The sequence below is a fragment of the Stigmatopora argus genome, chromosome 1, assembly GCF_051989625.1.
Source record: "Stigmatopora argus isolate UIUO_Sarg chromosome 1, RoL_Sarg_1.0, whole genome shotgun sequence".
Lineage (NCBI taxonomy): Eukaryota > Metazoa > Chordata > Actinopteri > Syngnathiformes > Syngnathidae > Stigmatopora > Stigmatopora argus.
The window spans coordinates 25,460,199-25,485,025 of NC_135387.1; the positions used below are offsets into that span (position 1 = coordinate 25,460,199).

The 24,827-nt window shown below is 39.6% G+C and overlaps 1 protein-coding gene across 5 annotated transcripts in view; it reads right to left on the reverse strand.

Moving 5' to 3' along the window:
* ncam2a (neural cell adhesion molecule 2a) overlaps nucleotides 1–24,045 on the reverse strand; it is a 148,239-nt gene extending 124,194 nt beyond the window's left edge. For all 5 annotated transcript variants that reach the window (XR_013303645.1, XM_077611970.1, XM_077611961.1 and 2 more), the window contains exon 1: nucleotides 23,828–24,045. Coding sequence is in view for 4 of the 5 variants with exons in the window: in XM_077611970.1 (XP_077468096.1) it covers nucleotides 23,828–23,879 (52 nt within the window). In the remaining variant the exon portion in view is untranslated. The remainder of the gene's footprint in view (nucleotides 1–23,827) is intronic.
* Between the last annotated feature and the right edge of the window lie 782 nt (nucleotides 24,046–24,827).

The window sequence follows — 24,827 nt, forward strand, 5'->3', positions numbered from 1 at the left end:
TGTTTTGGTTTCCGATCTAATATGAGCAGTTGTTTTTTGACCTTAATGGTGTTATTCGGTTAGCTTATGCAATTGTTTGAATCAGATTACCTCAAATGTTTTGATTATGCGCTGACTAAATTGACAGAGAAAGATGCCGTTTCTTTAGAATCATCCTGGACGAGGGCGAGTTGGGAGTGATTTTCCTTGCAAGTTGTAGCCAGTGTATGTTAATGATGTCTCCCTGTTTTGATTAGTGTATTAATAAAAAATCCATCAGTCTCCTATAGTTTTGGGGTGGTTTTGTTTGTTTGGTGTGGTTTTATTTGCAGTAAGTAGAATGTAGTTATATGATTCTGTGACACGCACAAAAATATACATGAAAATAAATTGGTGATAAGGTTGATAGGGTTCAAATTGGAGTATGTAGCGAGAGCATAAGAGAGAGTGAAATAAAACTGTTCTACGTTTGGAAGTCTGGAGCTGAAGGGTAGTTTCTATTGCCGCTCAAGGCTCACTCCTCACCAATTATATCTCCACTATTAATACAATGTCTCATTTGCACTGGTGAACTACACTCATTTGAATTCACGTTAATGACGATTGTGGTGTATAATACGTACTGTACAAAAATATCATTTATCTTCTTTGTCGATTAGCCTCACCGGGGTCACGGACGAGCCAACCACTCTTCCATCGTACCGCCAAAATGTTACCACAACACTATTTCTTTTTTAATTTGTTTTTTCTCTCTCTCACCAACATCTCCCTGTCTCTTAAACATTTACAAATAATTCCAACAACTGTCCTTTGTTGAGAATAGAAAGACAGAAATTGATTTGAATCTAGGATATAATGCCCAACATTCCCATCGTTGATTATTCAGAGATTAAATTTACATGCATGGGCCTTGTGAGCAAAGTTATGGCTTTTTTGCCCGAAGCAACATTTGTCTTTCAGGTGCAGACATTGGCATTCTCATGGATTATTTCTCCTGTCGAGCATCAACACTTGAAACATACAGCTGAATAAAAATGCTAATCTTGTTCTTGTTTGATGATGATTAATCATCTTGTCAGATTTAGATGATTACAGAGGAGCTGGGTAGGCAAAGTGAGTGAAAGCTAACCATGCTGAGCCGATTAATCAGCTTTGACGCTTTCCTTGAAATCCATCTTGGAATGTTTTACTGATTCCACTGCAAGGCTGCCACACAACACAAGTGGCTCTCGTGGCAATTTGTAAAGATAAGAATGGATAAAAATAACTGTTTGCCATGCAAAAAAAAAGAAAGACAAAGAAATTGGTTCAAAAATCAAAGTTTAAACAAATGATGCCGTTTGTGTGGAAGGTGTTTGATTCTTAGCAGCATCTTAGCAGCTAATCTATCATTCTCCTTCCAAGATTGCTCTCTTTTCATCTTTTCTGGAACGTAAACGACATAACGGATTACACGTTCTGTGGAAATTATTGTTATTGTGGAGCTATTTCAAAACTATCCAGTATTGAAAGACCAAACTGTTTTCTTTAAACATTAAACCTTATTGCAACAGCTAGTGATGCGCTGGTTTCTAATTAAGTAAGAGTTTAAAAAAAACTAAATACTCACTAATACAGAATATTGATAGGATTTATACTCGGGGCATTATGTTCCCGATTGCAGTCATCTATAAATCCATGAGAATGACAAAAATGTTCACACCTTAGTCCATGATCTGTTCTACAATTGAATTTATCCCAACAAATAATTTTCTATTTGCACCCAAAAAAAATGTCTCAACATTTATTCGTGCATTCCACCACCACTGCATAAATCCAGTATTGGATACATTTGCCAAGAAAGGATGGAAAAATTTATTTGACCTTAATAAAAGGCAGCCTTGAATGTAAGCTTTAAAGATTGGTTTGAAAATGACACATACTGATGTATTCTGACGATAAAAGGCATGGGTCAATGACCATCAATCATACAGGAATTGGTATTTAATGGGATTATTAAGTAGAAAAATTGCAAATGAGATGAAACTATATTATATTATATATAAATATCCAAATATTATTTCAAAATACATCACTTTTCTTGAAATGTGAAGGCCAACTATAATTTTGAAAGTAACAAATTGTTATTCCTGACATTTTAACATCCAACATCATAGTATTTAAAAGTAAAATCTGACAATTCACTGAATTAAATGTAACTGTAACCCAAGGGTGTCAAACTCGGGTTGGTTCGCGGGTCACATTAACGTCAATGCTATTTCATGTGGGCCGGACCATTTTAGATCTAATATCTAGATATTTTTTGATTTTTATAAATTGGATTAAAAAAACTGGATCAAAAGCCCTAAATAGTCTTTTAATCATGTTTTTTTTTATTTCAAATGGAAACAAAATATTTTTTTAAATGGAAAAAGGAAAATATTTGTATATTTATTTTTAGATTTGACAAAATGCTTTTGAACTAAAAACACAAGAAAAAATTGTATTAAAAAAATTGCAATGATTGTTTTTAAAAAGGCAAAAATCTGGAAATATAATGTACATCTATAATCATTTGAATTTGATCCGAAAACAGAAAGTCGGCACTCATGATTTACTTTCTCGCGCCACACAAAATGATGCGGCGGGCCAGATTTGGCCCCCGGGCCGGCACTTTGACACCTGTGCTGTAACCCAAGGCATAATAATTATGCTGGATTTCAGTTCGAATACTGGGGCATACCAAGTAAAGGAGATGATTTCTTCGTGATCGGAATACTCTATGTATTGCAAACGTATCATAATGTGAAGTTTGTAGAACATGTGAATACTATATTAGAACCAATACTGGTTTAAAAAATAAAATTGAAATGAAAAGAATAGAAGGTCTAGTTTAGTTCTGGAGGAAATGTGAGACTCGGCCAGAAAAATGCCAAGTTCAAAGTGGCTATGGTGCAATACTGGCATGCATCTGCACTCAAATGACATCCACGATTAAAAGCAACCTAGCGCAGCACTCCCTTTACACTTGCCTTACCGAGTTTGGATGCTCAGTGCCAAAAAGAGACCACCTGGAAGCTGGACAGCACACCCGCCAAGCCACCTCCCGACTGGCTTGTAGCAGAGAGGTAGCCAACCAAAACCAATACATATGACAGGCTGGCAGCCCAAGGAGAAGTCGGGTGGAAAAGGGCCAAACAAAGGGACAGGCTAAAAATAGAAAAAGCCAAAAGTAGGGGCAACCAATCGAACATTACCCTCGGCCCAAATCCCTCACTTTTGTAATGAAATCTAACATTAAAATACATTGGCCAAAGTCAATCCACACACCGGTTGCGAGTATCACACAATCGGCGTAATGGAATAGTTTCAAGTGGACAATTTTATATACAATTTGTCAAAAAGATAATTCATATAACGGATATGTACATGCACATGTTGATCATTTAGTAATGGGTCCCTTGCATAAGTCTTTACCAAAGTGAAGACTTCGTTTTGTAAAATCCGTAAAATTTCGTAAAATCTCAATTTTAGAGCCTTGTACTCGAGTGGTGTGATGGTGTTTTCAAGTTGTTCAGTTTACAGATGTTTTGGTGATTAGCACTAAATTTCTGGAAGAGTGCAGACAGCAAATCTCCTGTTCCTTTCATCTCTATTGTCTCATTTGTAAGTGGAACACTGTGTCAAACCATGTGGACAGTGAATCTCTCCTTATGACGTCCAAAGCTAAGCCTAATTAGATTTGATAAGGGAGTCAACATAAAATCCATTTCCCTTTGGTCACTACTTTTCGAGCCCAGTGCTTCCAGAAACAATGGTTCTTCTTCTTAAAGGACGGTGTTTCTTTGTAGAATTATCCACTATAACAAAGAGAAATAATATAGTGGTACATGTTTTAAGATAACTACGCAGTACTGAATTCTGTGGTTGATAAGTATCAAGTACAACATTCCATGTTCTGAATTCTTTTGGTTTTGATATAACAGTTACATAAGCATAAAATACCCCTCCATTAAGTCTACACAAGAAAAACAACAATACATCAATGATCGAAATAGTGTTCATCATACTCGATGGTGAGTTACTTAGTTACTAGTGCAAAGCCTATTTCTACCATTACAGCAGTGGCGGGCCGTCAGGGCCTCCAAGGCCTTCTCTGCTGGCCTAAGAAATATCTGAATCATTTATTATATTTTCTCCATCCATACTTATTATTCCAAATGGTCTGTTAGCTTCCTTTCATTGCTTTCCCCCCTGGTTGCACTGCTTCCAGATATGTGTTTTCATATTGGAGCATTTAACCAATCACATTTCAGCCATTATTTGTTGCCAGGATCAGAAATCTGCCTCAAAGCCTTCACAATCAGTTCTGCGGGCTCTGCTGCATTAAACAAGACTGTTGCTTTTAACCAATCAGATTTCGAGTGGGCAACCCCACAATGCTTTTTCGCAGGCATTTCCATTTTGCTGGCTGGGATACGTCATTGCTTTCACCAACTTGGCTAGCTATAGAGAGTATGCGGGCCAAAGCCAGAGTGAGGCAGCCAGAGATCGCAAACTCCACCTACAATGGCCGACAGAGGAAAACAAATGGATTTGGTTGCAGATTTGCTCACAAAGCTATTTTCAGACGGACTTTTCCAGAAAAAAATGGACATTAAGAAAGGGCGGTCAACTCCGAAGCTAGCAAGCCTGTTACAGCCGGGAAAAGGGTGTGTGCGCCACCTCTCAGTGCGCTAACTACGAGACAGCTACCAAACTGTATTTGGAGCAAGCTGCACAAGCAAATATATTGTTGTGTTGATTTAAAGCCATTTTCAAGACGGACTATGTCAGAAACACGACAGGACAGGCTCGACTTTCAGCATTAGCTTCGATGGCTATATTCCTAAATAATATTTCAATTGTATGAGGTTATTATTGATGATTTTTTATGTGTCGCAGCTGTAGCTGCTGTAGAGGTTTTATAGCCATAAAATAGTTTTTGAGGGTTGGATTGATTCCGATAGCAGAAGGCGCTACCCCAAAATGCACGGACCGCCATTGCATTGCAGAAGGCAGTTAGCTTGCTAACTGTGCCTTAAACCATAACCAAGCTGTGCCGGGAGGCTCGACCTAAACAATGAATCAATGTGATTGATTAGCTTGAGTCTCTGTCAAAAGAATAATAAATTGGAATTTTTCACCAAAGGCTCGTAGCACACTTGTCTGTGAGAAATGTAGAACCCAGTAAAGGAAGCAATTTTTTTCCTTTCTTCTATAATAGTACACCCCCAAAATTGTATGATTGTTGTATTGCGATCGCTGCAGCTGGCTCACATAGGCACACAACAGGAGCATCAGGATATTAGCGCTCATTCAAACCACCGTTAGGAAAATTAGCCAGAAATTGAATGAAATTTATGAGGGGGGAAAAACATGCATGATGCAGCCATCTGTAACATGGAAATAATGAAAATAATTTGAAACTGAGAGTAACAATGATGGTAAGTGTGTAATCTAATGCAATTGTAAAGAAATAAGACAGGTGCAGGATCAAAAATGGAATGTCCCAATTACATATTTAATCAATTGTTTCATGAGAATGTGGTTTCTTTGTGCACGTTTTTATGCTAACAACAACAAGAGTGATAGAAAAGAAAGATTTTCAGAAAAAGACTACATACTTTAAAGTAGGAGCAAAAATACTAGTCTCAAATCTCTAGTCTCTATCTGTCAAAACACACCAAATGTCGTCATCACCCCTGAAAAGGTCAGGAAGAACTACAAAAGGTTCTCACGGTCTGACAAATCAAGCTCTACTTTCTTGTCAAAAACTATGGTCTTACTCACGGACAATGCGAATATTTCAATCCAACATTTCTGTAAATAAATACAGCAACTTTGTATTGTTGGATATTTTTTGCAAATAAATAAGCGGCATATGTTTAAATAATATAGGCTACAATACCATTTTTGGAGGGAGCATATCAATAACTTATTCAGGTACATCACCTTGTACACTTCTACACCCGGGATTCATCCTATGGATTTGGAACATCCAGGCGGACATGCAAACCAATTATCCACCGTTTCACCGAGACTCATGGCATCCCTGCATGCTGAAATTGTCTCAGTCTGACAAAATGGTTTTCTTCACACCAATAATAATAATAATCAAAAATACAATCACAGGAAGACGGTGGTGCCAGAGAGGTCACCTTTTCCTGATAAAATTCTAGTGTTAGCGTAAATCAGATTTGATTAGAAGTATTTATTACACTGAAAATGAACACCTTGTTTTGCAGAATGGATAAATGATCCGTCATTTTTTAATGAAAAAAATCATAAAGAATAGTTGAGGAAAAATACACTATGCAGTACGACACTTCATTATGTACATTGTATCTGAAGCCTTGGATCAAAATAGGGATTGTATATCAAGTGGAGATCATTGGAAGAAGGAAAAATGGGGTATGAAGATGACTAACTGTACACTTAAATGAGTCTGAACATTTTAAAATAAATTAAAAGTTATCTAAATGTCATTGAATGCACCGTGACCGGACGTTTCGTCGAAAGACGTTTGGTCCCCGGACGTTTGGTCGACCGGACGTTTGGTACAACAGACGTTTGGTAGAACGGACGTTTGGTCGCCGGGTTCGCTCGCTGTCAAATTATGATAGAGAGTTTACTGTTGATATTTTGATATTAAATATTTAAATATTAAACTCACTCTCTCTCTCATGATTATAATTTGGTTTCAACAGTAACAACCCGGCGACCAAACGTCCGTTCTACCGAACGTCCGGTCGAGCGAACGTCCGGTCGACCAAACGTCCGGTCGACCAAACGTCCGGTCGACCAAACGTCCGGGGACCAAACCTCTTTCGACGAAACGTCCGAGTACCGAATGCACAGGTGGTAGTATCTTTGCCACGGCAACACTGCCAAATAACATGCATTTTCGCTCAGCGCAGCCAGAAACCTTTACTAATCTCCCACTTTTGGGTGCTAAGCAAGGCTGGGGATTAAATCTGGGAATGTTATGTCTTGTGCAAGGGTACGTGTTTTTGCTAGGAAGTTTTTGCTATCTGATGGAAAGGGGGGAAATCCTATACAAGTCTTTCTGGCATTTATTTCCGCTTTGCAAAATGCAAAGACGTGGGAATTCAAGTTTATATGATGACAGATGATAAAAAGATAGGGGAAAAAAGATAAGAAACAATGACAATGATTTAAATATGAATAGAGCAAGCTCAGCCACAAATGAGATGGATATTTGCGGATAAAATGAAAGGAAGAAGGCCGGATATTAAAAGAAAAGCGGTGGGTGGGAATGTCACAAAAACAGACGTTTGATGAAGTGCAGAAAAGCACCATGAATTAAAACCCATTAAGACAGATATGCATCAATAGGACATGGTTTCTCCTCCCCGCTTTCTCAAACCTTGATCAAATCTGCATCCAAGCGCCTAAGCATTATTGAGTGGTACAGAGCAAGGAAACAAATGCAGTTTTGTAGTCTAAAGCCTTTGATTGAGCCAGTCTTCATGTACTTCTGGGTGGTATAGCTTGAAAATGATAGTGACATTTCAAAAGAATTTGCCATGGCGATATGTAAGATGCTATGACCACAAAAGTGATGACTAATATGTATGTGATTGCTGCCATTTCAGAGGAAGAGCATGTTTATCATAACCCCACTAATACAATCGTATCTATCTGTGGCCTAAAATCTACTGATATATAGGCTACAGCAACTGCCAGGTGCTAGCCTGACATTCAACGTGCCTGCATTATGCACGCACTGTGGCCATTACCCTGCAAAAATACTGTCTGGCTGGATGGACAATAAAGGAAAAGTATCCTTCCTGTCACACAAAGTCGGTAATGTTATGAGTCACCCCCCAAGGCCATTGTGGCTGACACCATGAAGAAAAGACAGCATGAAAATAGAGGACATCTTGAGTAGAACAAAGCCACCAAGCAATTCCAAAGCATATCATTTATATCCTGTATTAGTATTTCAACATGCGATACCACAACAATTACAGTAGACAGCTGCCCATTTTGATCATTATTTACTTGAATTCCATTCAAAACTGTATGGTAATGTCCACAAATAGGTTCTTGCTAGAGGATGTTATGCATTATCTTTTTATAAGGATCTCTCATCTCATTTTCTGAACCGCTTCATCCTCATTAGGGTCGCGGGGGGTGCTGGAGCCTATCTCAGCTGACTCCGGGGCAGAGGCCTGAATTGGTGGCCAGCCGGTCGCAGGGCACAAGGAGACGGACAACCATAGCAATTTAGAGTGTCCAATCAGCCTAGCATGCATGTTTTTGGAATGTGCGAGGAAACCAGAGTACCCGGAGGAAACCCACGCTTGCTCGGGGAGAACATGCAAACTCCACACAGGTGGACGTGACCTGGATTTGGATACAGGACCCCAGAGCTGTGAGGCCGACGCGCTAACCACTCGCTACGTGGAAGAGATTTTTGTAAAACATTTAAGAATTGGTAGAAGTAGTTAGTTAGGTTAGTTGGTCGAGAATCTGGGGTGGATATTTTTGAATCAATTTGGTCCAAGTGACGACAGGGACAGTATTTTCGATACAGAAATGATAAAGATACTATTTAACATTTAAGATAGCTAGCTCACTGAACCACTCAATGTCATCTTTTGCCCTTCGCGTTATTATGTGATCATTCATTTATAGGCTGTAACATGTCAGCAGGATTTTTTTTTCACAATACAGTAGTTTATGGGAAATTTCTGTTTACCGTCCCGCCAGAAATGTTTTTATGACAGGCCTATTATGACTTTACACCAGGGTACACTATTGACGAAAGTTTAAATTACATTAAAATTCTCGAATTTGAGTTTGTTCCCAACTCAAGCATCCTTAAATACATACTGTAGACAGAATCCCACATACACCTACTCACAAACCTATCTAATCCCACTCAATGTACCCATGAGGATGTTGACAAGCACGGGGACTTTTCATTTCATTTTCAGTACAGTGCTCAAATCCAGCAAGAGAAATGAAGACAGGTAGAACCCAAACTGCGGGGAGACATGCTGAATATTTTATCATGTTTTTACAGAGCCAACGGAAGGAGTCTGCTCCGTGTTTATATCGGTATCTGCCTGTGTACTTTACTGAAAATACACGTGTTGAGGACGCCTTATTTTCACCAGGCCGAGGTAGAAAGCAGGTCATGTGACAGGGTCGAGGGTTTGACAGAAAAATATCCATGTTTTGAACAAATATTTCTATTGAAATATGAGCAAACTCAGGAGTTCGTGTTTTGACACAAAGGAGTTATGACAGTCGATGCACATAAAAACAAGTCGGGCGAGTCGTATCAGACACTTCCTTCGCCGTTGCACCTTAGCTATTAGGACAAGAAGTTGAGTTGGAAAAGGAGAGCTTAAACCCGCAGATATTCCGTTTTTTTTTGTTTGTTTGTTTTTTTTTCTTGCAAGGCAAAATGGTGTTGCTGGTGTCAAGGTCAGCTTCCTCGCCTCCTCATCCTCCGTGACCCTTTATCAGCACCACTACTCCCCCCCCTTCATTTCCTCCCTTTTGCCTTATCTCTGCCCCCTCACCTCATTCTCACTCCTTTGAGTTCACTTTGGTAACAGGTGAGTTCCCCGGTCTAATTACAGACGGCTTTGCCCGGGCTCAGTGGGGGCGGCTCATTTGCAGGCCCAAAGAGAATCTGCTAGCTTAATAACATCCTCTGCAGGCTGGCTTCATAAACAGACCATAAATCTCATGGCCGCATAAATGTCAACTGACACACTATCAAAGTGTTGTGGTGTCAAAATAGCTCACAGGTTGAATAGATGATGTTTTTCATCTGTGCTCTTAATTCAAAAGTACAAACACTTGTAAACGGTACTCGGACAATTCGTCGAAAGACGTTTGGTCCCCGGACGTTTCGTCGGCCGGACGTTTGGTCGACCGGACGTTTGGTAGAACGGACGTTTGGTCGACGGGTTGTTACTGTTGAAACCAGCACTCAAAATTATAATCATGAGAGAGAGAGAGTGAGTGAGTTTAACATCTAAATATCTAATATCAAAATATCAACAGTAAACTCTGTCATAATTTGACAGTGAGCGAACCCGGCGACCAAACGTCCATTCTACCAAATGTCCATTCGACCAAACGTCCGTTCGACCAAACGTCCGTTCGACCAAACATCCGTTCGACCAAACGTCCGGTCGACCAAACGTCCGGGGACCAAGCGTACGGGGACAAAACATCTTTCGACGAAACGTCCGGTCACGCTTGTAAACAGTGTGTGGTTAAGTATTGAATCATGTTAGTCCCAGTATATTGGACTCGCACGCACAAACACTCACACACGCAACTGTTTTAAAATTTGACCAGTCCAAACTATGGCAGTCTTTACCAAACTACTAAATATGCATTTTGTATCATAACTACGAGAAGAAAAAATCATAGAAAAAAATATGAATTCAATTTTTCCATTTTTCCTAAAATGTAACTTGTTTTAAATGACAAGCACTTAATGTTTACTCACCATTTCAAAAGCACACCTACCTGTGGCTTGAAAGTTGGTGCATGTGTGTTTGCTACACCAAAAAATTCTACCACATCAAGCCCGAAGATTGGCTAAAATGGATCTTTAAATGGCTGACAAAGTTCAATATTTTAGCCTGGCTGTCAATCATCTTTGATAAATGAATGTAGCAATTTGACAAAGCACTTGGAATTTTTCTCATGGGGAGTAATAACTCTTGACAGCCTGACATGCCATGACCAAGCCATCTGATAAGTGTGTGTCCTTCTATATAATGGCAGTTTTGACTGATTGACATGCTAATTGCAATTTACCATTAAACATTTTTTCCCTTCGTGAATAAATAAAATCGGAGGAATGTAGTCTTTGAAGTCACGCTCAAAAACAAGTCACAAGTCTTTTCTTTTTTTGGTCCTAAAGCATTAAGTGTGTGACTACTTGGTCCGAGCCAATTGGAGTCCAGATAGAAATAGTGCTTATCTCTGGTGGAATTATACGCCATAGCATATGTAGTAACTGATTTTCAATTTAGGCCCACAGACATATATGTTAAAAGAGAAGCAATCATCAATGCACAGGACCCCATTTTCATCCCACATGGTCTCATTAGATTTATGCTGTTGAGTAATTTTCGGAAATTCCTCCAATTCTGCACACAAACACTTACACTGACTGCACCTGCATTTCCATAGACCCAAGCAGGGGAGAATCGCTGAATCCTATAGGACTCCTGTTTAGAGACCATGATTAGGCTCATCTTGGCAATACCAAGTCTTTATTTTACTTGATATTTACCAATGTACGTTCATTAATTCTTCTCCCGTACCCTGGTATCTCTGTATTAGTTGCCAGGTAATCGAATTGCCCAACAAAACAAATACCCATTATCACACACAAATACACAATTACAGCGAATGTGGCGTTTTGCCTACTACGCATGTTTTTGGGGTGCGTAAGGACCGGCACTCGGACGTTTCGTCGAAAGACGTTTGGTCCCCGAATGTTTGGTCCCCGGACGTTTGGTCGACTGGACGGGGCGTCGACCGGACGTTTGGTAGAACGGACTCTCTCTCTCTCTCATGATTATAATTTTGAGAGCAAGAGATTATCTGGTTGCTCGCTTTCAACAGTAAACTCTCTGTCTCTCTCTCTCTCTCATAATTTGACAGCGAGCGAACCAGGCGACCAAACGTCCGGTCGACGGCCCGTCCGTTCTACTAAACGTCCGGTCGACCAAACGTCCGAAGACCAAACGTCCGGGGACCAAACGTCCGGGGACCAAACGTCCGGGGACCAAACGTCCGGGGACCAAACGTCCGGGGACCAAACGTCTTTTGACGAAACGTCCGGTCAAGGTAAGGACCCTATGAAAACACATCAAGGCACGAGGGGAGCACAAACGCATGCGATTGAACCCTTGATTCCAGAAGGGTGGACATGCTAGATTGTATGAATTCACATATAAATCATTGGTCATTTGGATCAGCAATTCAAATGAAATATATCCCATAGCAGAAAAACTGTAATTTAGGAAAAGCTTTGGAAGGAAAATCTTGGGAATTATCTGGGGTAGCGAATTCTTTCCATACCACTGTATTCATGTCAAGACAGAACCCGTACTGCACAAAAAATACCCATTTTGTTAAGACAAAGTTCTCAATGTTTCATTTAGTTAAACACTACCTGATTTCAAGGTGTTGCAATTTTTTTTTTTGCTGAAGCAGGCAGCTTCATTTTCACTCATCACAAAGAGAGCCTTGAGCGAGAGGAACAAAGCATCAAAGGCACGAATAAAACAGTAGACAAAAACTTGATGACAAAAGCTCACAACCGGCCCTGATCTCCTTCCTTATGATTTACTTTCCACTTAAGGACCCTTTTTGCTTTGCACAACTCCCCGAGTTTGATTTGACAGGAGGATGACCTTTGCACTTCCATCAGACGCCCACTGTCACAAACAAGTAACGGTTGGATGCTAAAACATCATCACCCGTTCGCACACATCTGTGATCAGGCAAAAGAAATAGCCCTGCTAGCATCTGGGTCATGTGTCATGCTGAGCTTTATCACGGCAAGCACTTTTAGCCTCTTACACACCCGCGGCGGTTCCCTCGGAGCATAGAAAATAGCGGAAAAGTGATGCCAAAACGTTTGCCGCCACAGGAGACAATACCTGATCCCTTGGTGCCGCTTCCCTGGCAACTCGCGGACAGGAAACAGCAAGAAATCATTTAGTTTTACTAACAGACTAAATCCTCTCTACAAGTCTGCTTAATTAATTACTGTACCATGTCACTAGCACACGAACAATAAAATAAGTACCATTATGTTTTCTCGGATTTCTTTAATATACCATTTACTGTTGGCTGTATATTTTTCAGTGGTGTGCCGTCAGGGCCTTCAAGGCCTTCTCTGCTGGCCTCAGAAATATCTGAATCACAGCCTGTTAATTATATTTTGTCCATGAATACTTATTAAATAATTGCAAATTGTCTGTCAGCTTCCTTTCATTGCTTTCCCCCTGGTTGCACTGCTTCCAGATGTGTGTTTTCATATTGAAGCATTTAACCAATCACATTGCAGCCATTATTTGTTACCAGGATCAGAAATCTGCCTCAAGGCCTTCACAATCAGTTCTGCAGGCTCTGCTGCATTAAACAAGTGTTGATAATACTGTTGCTTCAACCAATCTGAATTCGATTTGGTGACACCAAGGCCTTCTCGCAGGCGTAGGGATACGTCATTTCCTTCTCGCAGGCGTAAGGATACGTCATTGCTTTCACCAACTATGATTGGCTAGTGATAGAGTGGACTAGCCAGAGCTACAAAACTGTATCTGGAACAATCTGCACAAGCAAATAATTGTTGTTGATTTAATAGTGGATTTGTCAACCCGCAATGGCTGAAGGAGGAGAAGAAATGGATTTGTTTGCAGATTTACAGTCAAAGCCATTTTCAAGACGGACTTTTCAAGAAAAAAAGCTGGACATCATTAAGAAAGGACGGACACCTCCAAAGCAAGCAAGCCTGTCGCAACCGGGAACGAACATTTTCAGCACTAAATCGAATAAAAACGTATGCCAGAAATACGACAGGACAGGATCGACTTTCAGCATTAGCATCGATGGCCATAGAAAAGAAGGAAGAAAGAAAGGAGGATGGATATTGTCTACAGTTAAAAAGGATTTTTGGTGAGTAAAATATGGCTATATTCCTAAATAATATTTCAATTGTATGAGGTTATTATTGATGATTTTTTATGTGTCACAGCTGTAGCTGCAGTAGAGGTTTTAAAGCCATAAAATAGTTTTTGAGGGTTGGATTGATTCCGATAGCTGAAAGCGCTACTAGAAAATGCACGGACCGCCACTGATATTTTTGTTGCAAAGCAGACAAGAATACAAGAGAAAGTCAAGGTATTGCCTTGTTCAAGGGCCCAAGCATCTCAACATGATGTAGTTGCAATTTTCTTTGCCCGAAGCCAAACGTTTGCACCAGGCCCAAAGCCCAAGTCCTGCCGAATGAGCGATTGCCGTTCAGAGCTACTTTTGCCCTCAATTTATACAAGAGGATGTTTCTTTTCCAATGCTTATTGTTTCATTTGCAGAAGTGGATATGAAAAGTACACTTAAAGACAATGAGAGTGCCCCTTGTTGCCATGAGCAATGGGCAGGATTACAACAGCAAATTATCTTGCTTCACTAATTGGACACTATGGAAATGTATACCATTTGTTTCAAGTGCATTTGTGAGAGCATTATAATTTCAGTATAAAGTCATTTTTGTTGCATTTGGTTTTCCGCAATGATTGGCAAATATAAAATAAGTCTCCATTAATATGTCTCTTTACTAAAGCCTGAAGTAGAAGACGCCCATGTCATCAAAATTTAACATAAGTGCTCCATTTATTGTCATTTAGGGAGTTATACGATAACTAATTGATGGGAGCACATCAATCAATACATATTTGAAGAATAATAGTACAAAAAAATGATTGTTCGATGAGGTTGGTGTTTTATTTCAATTTTAAATTCAAATAAATTAAAGGTGAACCTTTCTCCAAACAATAAATACATAACCAAAATGAAAAGAATTCCCCCCAATTGTTGTTCAGATGATTTATTTGAGACAAACAAGATGATGAGGTTATTATCTCTAAATATGTATTTGTGTTCTTAGCTTTGCCATGAACAAAACAGCTGCCAGGTTTTTAATAAGTCGACTTGTGGCACAACATGAATCGTTTTGTGTCCAGAGCGTCGAGTGGTTAGTCATCGTGGTAATCCTCGCTGAGAGGCACGCAGTCGTGACTGAGCCGGTTACCATGTCTAATCTTGGCCATTGCATATATAATGATAAGAGTAAAGCAGTCCTCGGGGGTGTGGGCGCCACACTTTCTCTTTGCCACTCGGAATTTTACACGGTTGCCAGTTAACTGACTTTTTAGGAGAAACAGTCAGAAATGTGGCGAAAAGTGATATCCGTTTTAATTTCATACATCGACAAACAAAGGCTGTGGCATAATCTCGTTCACTCTTTGCATGCGTTTATGCTAATCTGCAACCTTGAAATATGGGAGACAATAGCTAGCAATGCTTGAATGAAGACAATGCCGGCGGTTTTCGTGAAGAAGCACAGGTGGAAGACCAGCATGACGTAAAGGTTATTCTTGGACTCCTGTAGGCCCTCAGTGAACTCCTCATTTCTGCGGTGTTTTATGTAGCGTGAAGGTTCCAAATGAAACTCCCTGATCGTCTGGGAGAGCTCTATTAATTTGGGACTCAGGCCGCCACCGTGGGGAGGGAGCAGCACAGACGATGCGACAGGGGACAGCATTGCTTCTCATGGCTTATTGACCGAGAAGACGGGCATCTATATTTCTGCGGTTTTAGCTCCAGCGCTCAGATGACATGTCATTGCTATTTCTTTGCCCTTCGTTCATATGTGAAAAGACGTGATGTTATCATCTCATTTACTGGCTTTGTTGAGAGCCGCAGTCGCAAACATCGACGTTAGTTTCCAAGGCAAACAGACCAAGTAGTGCTGCTAAAAAGGCAGACTCCAGGAGCAGATGAGACTTCTGGTGTGGGAGGACCGTGCAGAGCGCAGCGTGAGCACATGAAAAGAAGAAGAAATCAAATGTGGAAGTCAAATGAGAAACAAAAAGAAGCTGGCCTACGTTTCATTAGGAAATTCTGTTTGAAGATAGTCTGACATCAAGAGGCAAATCAGGAGCAGGGAGAATGTTTGGCCATGCAGCAAGTCGCACAGCTCCCACCCACACAACAGCCAAACCTCGCATTTCCCTCTCATCCACGGCTTCTGAAGTAGCACCTCCCATCAAGAAGGATACTGGCCACCAGGCAAGAAATCAGAAATCTCCTCTCAAGATGGCCACTACATTCATTTCCAACTAGAAGAAATCCAGTGAGACAGCTAACAATATGATGTCATCTGGCAGATGATGTTGAGCAGAGACTGGCAGCTAAACCCATCTTGGCACGAGCGGCAACATAAATTTGCCCAAGGCTGCTAATAAAAGAGCATTTTAACAAGTCTCACTTCTGATACAAAGTGGAGTGATTGAAGCATGCTGTGTTAACTATGTATTCACATAATGGTACAGAACAGAAGTGTGCAATGAAATACTGTGATTAAATGTGTCTGGAAACCAAAAATACATTTTTCACGCAAAGCATTTATTTATATTTACATATACATGTATATGTAAATATAAATAAATGCTTGTACATGTATATGTAAATATAAATAAATGCTTGTACATGTATATGTAAATATAAATAAATGCTTGTACATGTATATGTAAATATAAATAAATGCTTGTACATGTATATATAAATAAATGCTTGTACATGTATATATAAATATAAATAAATGCTTGTACATGTATATATAAATACGAATAAATGCTTGTACATGTATATATAAATACGAATAAATGCGTATACATGTATATTTAAATACGAATAAATGCGTGTACATGTATATTTAAATACAAATAAATGCTTGTACATGTATATTTAAATACAAATAAATGCTTGTACATGTATATTTAAATACAAATAAATGCTTGTACATGTATATTTAAATACAAATAAATGCTTGTACATGTATATTTAAATACAAATAAATGCTTGTACATGTATATTTAAATACAAATAAATGCTTGTACATGTATATTTAAATACAAATAAATGCTTGTACATGTACATATAGATATAGATATTTTTTATTTTTTTGCTTCTGCAGCTAATGCTGCACTGACACTCGGCCTATTAAAACCAAAAACCACAATTAAAATGAAAAGCATAGCTGTGCAGTTGTCAATAACACCATTCGCCTTATTACCTTCTCCTCATGATTAAAACATAAATTACCAGGCCATGTCGCCTTGCCTTTCTGTTATCATTGTCAGTATGCTATTATCCACTCATTCAAAACATCTGCCTCTTCACCTCGATGCTAAAGTCCAGTTAATTATTTCAAAGTCAGCCCGTTAACAACATTGCAAGCCAGGCAATATGTGATGTTAAAAAAAAAATCTATGTTCCGATCAATACGTTTGGGGCCCTTGTCATCACACGAACGGTATGTGAAGAAGCAGGGGATTCATCTGTAAGGACCAAAGAAAACTGAAAAGGGATTTGGAAGACCAACAAAGGCCAATAATGAGCCGTCTCAACTTCTCATTAAACGGCAATGTAGGCTTTTCACATTGAGATGTGTTAATATGACTACGGACTGCCTGGAAAATGGCCACATGTTACTCCTAAAACTGGTTAAAAAAAAATCAGTATTTCTTAAGATATTAAGTATAAAATGGTGCGTTTACTCGGCAAAATACCTAAATAAGTGATAGTTACGGACTTGTAATTTGGCATTCTGCTGTTATGTGTATGTTATTATAAACATACACAGATATACACATACTACATGTATACAGATATATACACAGACAAACACACACCTGTTAACATACATATATATATAGATAAATAGCTATATATAGATACGTATATAGATATATATAGAGAGATATAGATATATATAGATATAGATATAGATATAGATATATAGATATAGATATAGATATAGATAGATATATATATATATATATATAGATATATATATATATATATAGATATATATATATATATATAGATATAGATATATATAGATATAGATAGATATATATATAGATAGATATATATATAGATAGATATATATATATATATATATATATATATATATATATATATATATATATATATATATATATATATATATATATATATATATAGAGAGAGAGAGAGAGAGAGAGAGAGAGAGAGAGAGAGAGAGAGAGAGAGATAGATAGATATATAAAACGGTTTCTTGACATTGACATTTCAGGCCATGTGATAGATACATTGCACAAACAGGCTGACGTGCCAACCAATTTTAACTCCCGAAGAAATAACAGACAGACTCCAAAAAAAGAAAAGGGCCGATATTCCATTAATGGTAAAAAAGAGGCAGGTCTTATCACATAAATCTACCTCTTTAACAGAACTCTTTTAGTGTACATAATGAACAATGTCAAATAGGACAATCGTAGGTAGAGTTATTGTGTCATTGGGGACAAGCTCATGGCAGGAGATTGATATAAAAGACAGGAAATTCTGTTTTTAAGACACTGATAGAAAATGTTCTTATGGCACTGGCAAAATCTAGGGGGAAAAAGAACTAGTTTAAATGAACATTTGCAAAACAAAACTCATTCTTCCCCAAACGTTTGAATAAAATGTTAATGTTTCAAGTATTTGAAGTCAACAATTTCAAAGTTATAAGTTCATACCAATGATTCCTACAGATTTTATACATTGTTATATGTACATAATATAATGATCAGTTAGGCGTGATATGTTTTTTTTCCCGTATTCTAAAAGGAGGTTCATTTTTAAGTGCCTTACTACACTGGATAAGGTAAGTACCTTATATGTTAAATATGTTAGCTGTATCCACTATTAAAAAGGGGGAATTTAGCACATTACTTTGTGTTTAGAGTAGCTATCAGGAAATAAGTGAGAAAATGTACCTATCCAATCAAGATTCAGATCTATTTAAGATAATTCCCCCATGAGAATGAATGCGTTGCACAAAAAATCTCAAATTGAGATAAGGCACACGAGTGTACCAAACTTAACCAATGAAAAATATAATTAGATGTTAAATTCAAACCTAATAATGACAACTTTTGTTGGAACTGCTGAAATGTATTCTGAATGTCTTACAAAATATTTGGAAATGCAAGAAACGCAGGATGGCAGTTGATACCTGCTGTGTTTACCCATGAATAAATACATTTTGAGAAGGTGCACAGCTCAAAATACTCTCAGGTGAGGACAGCGTGTGAGTGGCATAGCTTTACAACAGATTGTGTAAAAATAAATAAACAAATATTTGTCAATCGTTTTCAAGTCAAGGCATGAATTATTTACAACCTGTAGAATAATGAAGTTAACGCCTACAATCTAGTAGTAGTCTAGGGTCTAGTTTAGTCATAGTCTAGGGGCGGCCCAGTGGACGAGTGATTAGCGCGTCGGGCTCACATTTCTGGAGTAGAGGGTTCGATCCCACCGATGGGAGTTTGCATGTTCTACCCGGGCTTGCGTGGGTTTTCTCCAGGTACTCTGGTTTCCTCCCACATCCCAAAAACATGCAGGTTATGTTGTTTGAACACTCCAAACTGTCCCTAGGTATGCATATGATTGGTTGTTTGTCTCCTTGTGGCCTGTGATTGGCGGGGCACCAATTCAGGGTGCCCAAAGTCAGCTGGGATAGGCTCCAGCACCCCTCACGATACTTGTCAGGATAAGGGGTTCAGAAAAAACATGACAGGAATCTAGGACCCTTCTTAATTAAAAGTGAAAAATCCATTGCGGATATGACCAATTGTGTCTTTCTGTTTTTATCGAGGAGAGTACAGCAACTTTTCAGTATAGCCACTCTAGACATAAACTACATATTTTCAGCATTCCAGCCTTTAACGTCAACTTGATTTGATTTCATGTGGGCCGGACCATTTTAGATATAATATTTAGATTTTTTTTATAAATGGATTAAAAGAACTGGATTAAAATCCCTGAATATTCAGTTTTTTATAGATCTAAAACAATGTTTATTTTAGCTTTTTTATATATATATTTTTAGATTTTACAAAATGATTTTTGAACTAAAAACACAGAAAAAAATGATTAAAAATTACAATTATTGATTTAAAAGTGGGAAAATCAGGAAATTTAATATACATCTATACTCTTCATTTTAATTTGATCCTAAAACAGAAATTCGGCACTCATGATTTACTTTCCCGGGCCACACAAAATGATCCGGCGGGCCAGATTTGGCCCCCGGGCCGCCACTTTGACACGTGGCCTACATGAATGAAATGAAACTGGTTCTGGTGTCAGGCAGCATCGTGGTCTGGCGCGTCCCATTAACCTGCAAGGAAGCCAAAGTGTTTCCTACTTGGCTCGTGGTGAAGAAGGCTGCCTTCTCCAATTACATCAGTCTGGTCTAATAAGATTTAATCTCAACACGATCCAATTATATTTTATTCATTTTGGCTCAGTGTGACTCTACCGACTTTGAGTTCATTTTTGCCCGATGCACTTTAACGAGATGCAATCAGATTCGCTTGGAATGAATGAATTTTGAATCCGATCTCTTGCCACATCCCATGTACACACTTTTCACACACCCTGCCGGAAGCGAAGAATCCCCGAGGAGAACACTAGTCACGTCCATGATGTCAAGAAGTGTCTTGAATAAGACTAAAGGGGAGGTTGGCAGGAAATGCAACGGTGCCAAATCTTGTTGGAAATGTGCCATATTCTCACCTAGTGGAATGTCAACTCTCATCTATGGTGTGTTTGTTTCCAATGTGACCGGGAAATTAAAAAAACAACATCAACAGTATACTTTTATTCCAGTGCGAGTATTTTCAACATGTTTTCTAATCCCTGATGCTAATCCTTTTAACTTGCATAGTTTTTTTAACCCATTTAAACTGCCTTGGAGCAAGACACGTCTCTTCTAAAGTACTGCATGGTAACTGACCTCAAAAATCCCCATGAACAAAATATTCAGATCTGTTGTGTATTTTCATAAGGAAAACAACATGGCTTAGCGTTAAGAAGTGAAACAAGACATTCAGGCAAAGTTTTAGTCACACTGAAAAGGTGTTAATAATTTAACAGCTCTATGGCTTAGAGGAACAAATGCAGGAAATAAAGAAATAAGGATGTTTTTTGAACTTTATTCCGACCATGACTGTTTGTATTCAGGCAACGTAATGGAACTAGGGGCCAATAGGTAGTGTGCAAAGTAATGCAGAGGACAAAACTTGGGGAAATGAGTGCTAAAGGGCACACACATTCACATCATATCAAAATAAAATGGCAGGATAATAAATAGCATATCCATAACAATGAGATTGCCCTTTGGACAACATCCGAGGCCTGCTGACTCAAGTCATTCTTGAAAATGGGTTCCTTATACATGGCCGCCTCCGGGGTGTGATTCCACTTTCTTGTACACACGGGCTCTTTCTAGACCATCGCTCAAATATTACAATCCTCGCCAAGACCCACACACATCACATCCCAGGAACCCTACAGTGTGCTACCCTGCTGATGTGGATTTCTTGAAAAGGCCTTGCGTGAATATTTATCTCTTCGGAATGGTTGGTTTATTTTAAGGCTTCTGTGGTTCTGCGCCTTTGTGCGCTGAGGCTCAAAACCATTCGTGTGAGCAAGAGCACATAAAGCCGCAGTACATGATGTGAGCAAACCTCAAACACATGCTTAGGCCCCGGCTCAGGGTATGATGAGAGACACTTAGGCGCAGGGGTATAAATCTTTTAAAGCCTCAGCCATGGACGTTTCCCCCTGAGAGATACAGGGGAATATCTTAATTACGCCACTTAACATCACATTGGCGGGTCCCCGGCGAGCCCAAGCGACCATGTAATTCATTGTACGGAGGATCGGTAAAAGCCAAATACATCAACCTTCAAGAATGCAAAGTGCAAAGCGGTTCGCAAACTGGGATTTCACAAGCAAACATTTTCGTAGAGAAGCTAAACGGGATGTGTGCACAGAGTGGAGTAGCATAGACACGCAAATCCTTTCAGCGTCGCACACAAATTCAAGCTGCTGCTACAAAAAGAAAATGAATTGTAATGTGATTTTTTTTTGTTCAAGTGATAGTTTTTTTTTTAAATACTGAACTCAAGTTCACCCTTGTTTTTATTCTAATTTGCATTCAGTTCTGGGTATTGTCTGGCAGCTCATTTGTAGTGGACTGTTGCCATCGTGAATAGATGATGGATGATAGCTGATGAAAATGGTTGCTAAAGTGTGATGAAAGACCAATGCAATAAATGAACAAAGACGATATATATTCCAGAAATATGCCAGCAAGTTTGAGTTGGGGTATGCTGAACTGAGAGAAGTGAGACAACAGGTAAAAAAAATTCTCTTTCTCTCCTTGTTGGCATAATCTCAATATGTTCAGACTTTTCTGGAACGGGGCAAAAAAAAGCAGCTCACAAGCTTGCGATATAATTAACTGGGGGACATGACACAAACAATCAAGGCTATAAAATAAATGGATGTATTTGTGTTATAAACATTCTTACATGTTGTATCTAGTTGGATCCACTACAAAAAAGTGTATCAAAAGTATTGCCTTTAAAACCAGGATACAAATAGGTGACTTGGTCACTCAGTATTGGGAATGTGAAAGAACAAATACTGGACAATAAAGCAAGTTGTTCGAGAAGTGATTGGCTTTTTCCACATTCTGTCTTAGGTGAAAATAACTTGTTTTTAGCTAAATACATTTTAAGTTTTTAAGGGATACACACAGTGCTTGAATCTTGAGTCACATGAAAACCACTCTGCTATCTGCTGATACATCATGCAGTGTGCTGCAGGAAATAGTTCATTTAAAAAAAAGTTGTGTTCCTCTATCTATTCCAGAGATGCATAGTGCCAAGCAGAATTATTAAATGTATAACGAATATTATTAACTCAATGACTGAAATTGCAATCCAGCCTCTCCCCACCAAAATAGGCCGGAAATCTAGACACGCTTCTACTGAATGTCAGATTCTAATTAAGATGTATATCCACCTGTTCATAAAAAAAGATTAAATCACGATTCGGGGTGTCCCCCGCTTCTGGCCCGGAGTCAGCTGGGATAGGCACCGGCACCCCCCGCGACCCTAATGAGGATAACGCGGTTCAGAAAATGAGATGAGATGAGAAGTAAACTTCCTCAAATTTCTGACTGAGTAAATCAATTTGTTTGTGAACTTTATTCTTGTCTAGAGACTGTGACATTTTATTTTATTTTTTTAGCTTGGGTCCTGTGAGATATTTCTGATGTAAGGTTTTGGCTCCAAACAAACAAAAGGTTAGGAAAGATGCATTGTATTGTGCAGGGGTACCTAATGAAAAGTCTTTATATGGCCCGAGCGCAACACTTTTCAGCTCTCTACCGCCACCTGCTGTCGCAAACCAGCAAGCCACTGTAAATAACATCAATCAAGCAAAGTGATATGTTGGCACCTGACTTGAGGGAAATTCAGCTGCTAAAAACCATAAACTCGGTTTAAATAAGCGAAATAGATAAATCTTGACAACGTAGATGAAGTCATCTGTCTCCGATGTTTTTCCTCATAGAGTCAATCTATACGATCGTGACGTCAGTTCATCGATGTGCAAAGACACACACACACACACACACACACACACACACACACACACACACGGTGCGCGTTAAACTTCTCACGGGCACTCCTAACTGCAACCGCAGCATCGTGCACGTGCAATGATTCAATTTGGCTACTGTACACATTGCGAGATCGAGTTGACTTTTGGAAAATTCACGATTCGAAAATAGGACAGCAAAATTCTTCCAATTCCGGCTTGAAGTTGCCTTAGTATATCAAATCCCGAATCAAATCTCTTAAGTGCAAATGACTAAACACTTATCTGCACAGAAGAGGAGTCTTTCTTAAGACAAGAGCTCCCCCCAAATCCCCCCCACCCCCTTTTTTTCAGAGCCCCCCTAGCTCCTGCAAAGACGTGATGCAACTACAAAACAAGGTCCAGCACAACAGTCCAGCCCCTCTACCCCGTCTCCCGGTCTCCAGCACCTCGCTACGGCAAATCCAAGTTGTCCACAAAGTCTGCAGGCTCGCGCCTTGACGTGCACTCGCACCCTCACACACCTAGACGCGCACGCGCGTTTTACCTTGGCTGCCGCACACCAAAACCGCCATGAGATGCACGAGTTGGAGCATCATTGTAGATCTGCTCCTTTGCAGCTACAGAAAGACACCGTGCAGGAAAACCAGGCAGGTACAGGGCTCGACTCCGTTCATCCACTCCGCCTTGGACTCCGCGAGTGACTGTGTTCCACTGGTCTGCCTCTTCTGTCCTCTTCTCTCCTCTTCTCTTCCGCTCCTTCCTCTATGCGCGCTCCCGCTGCCAAGCTCGTTCTCCGAGCACGATGTGCACCCTCCCCACCACCCAGCTGCTGTCTGCCATGTAAGCCCGAGGTGATTCCAGTACCCACACACTGTTCAGAAGTCGAACTACTGGTATTTGTGTTAAAATAAAAACACAACACCAAAAAAGAATACAGGTAAAATTAAGGTACTGCGTTACCTTCTAATATCTAAATTGGTCCATCCGGGTCTCAAAAGGAGCAAAGTAGACTAGTAAAAAAAGGCTGTCAAGACTATGAGGTCAGGTCCTCCATGTGACTGTTGTGCAGGTCGGCCTCACAGCTTTGGGCTCCTGGGTTCGAATCCAGGTTGGTCCATCTATGTGGAGTTTGCATGTTCTCGCCAGGCCTGTGTGGGTTTTCTCTAGGTAGTCCAGTTTCCTCCCACATTCCAAAAACATGCATGGTAGGCTGATTGGACACTAAGTTTTTAGGGTGTCTGCCACGATAGGCTCCAGCACCCCCCGCGGCCCTTATGAGGATAAAGGGGTTCAGAAAATGAATGAATTTCTACGCAGGCAGACGAGTCGCCTCCACAGTTCTGGGGTCGTGGGTTCGATCCCAGGTCGGTTCCCCTGTGAGGAGTTTGCATGCTCTCGCTGGGCTTTCGTGGGTTTTCTCCAGGTACTCCAGTTTCCTCCCACATTCCAAAAACATGCACGGTAGGCTGGTTGAAAATTCTGAATTGCCCCTAGGTACGAGTGTGAGGGTGAATGGTTGTCCGTCTCCTTGAGCCCTGCGATTG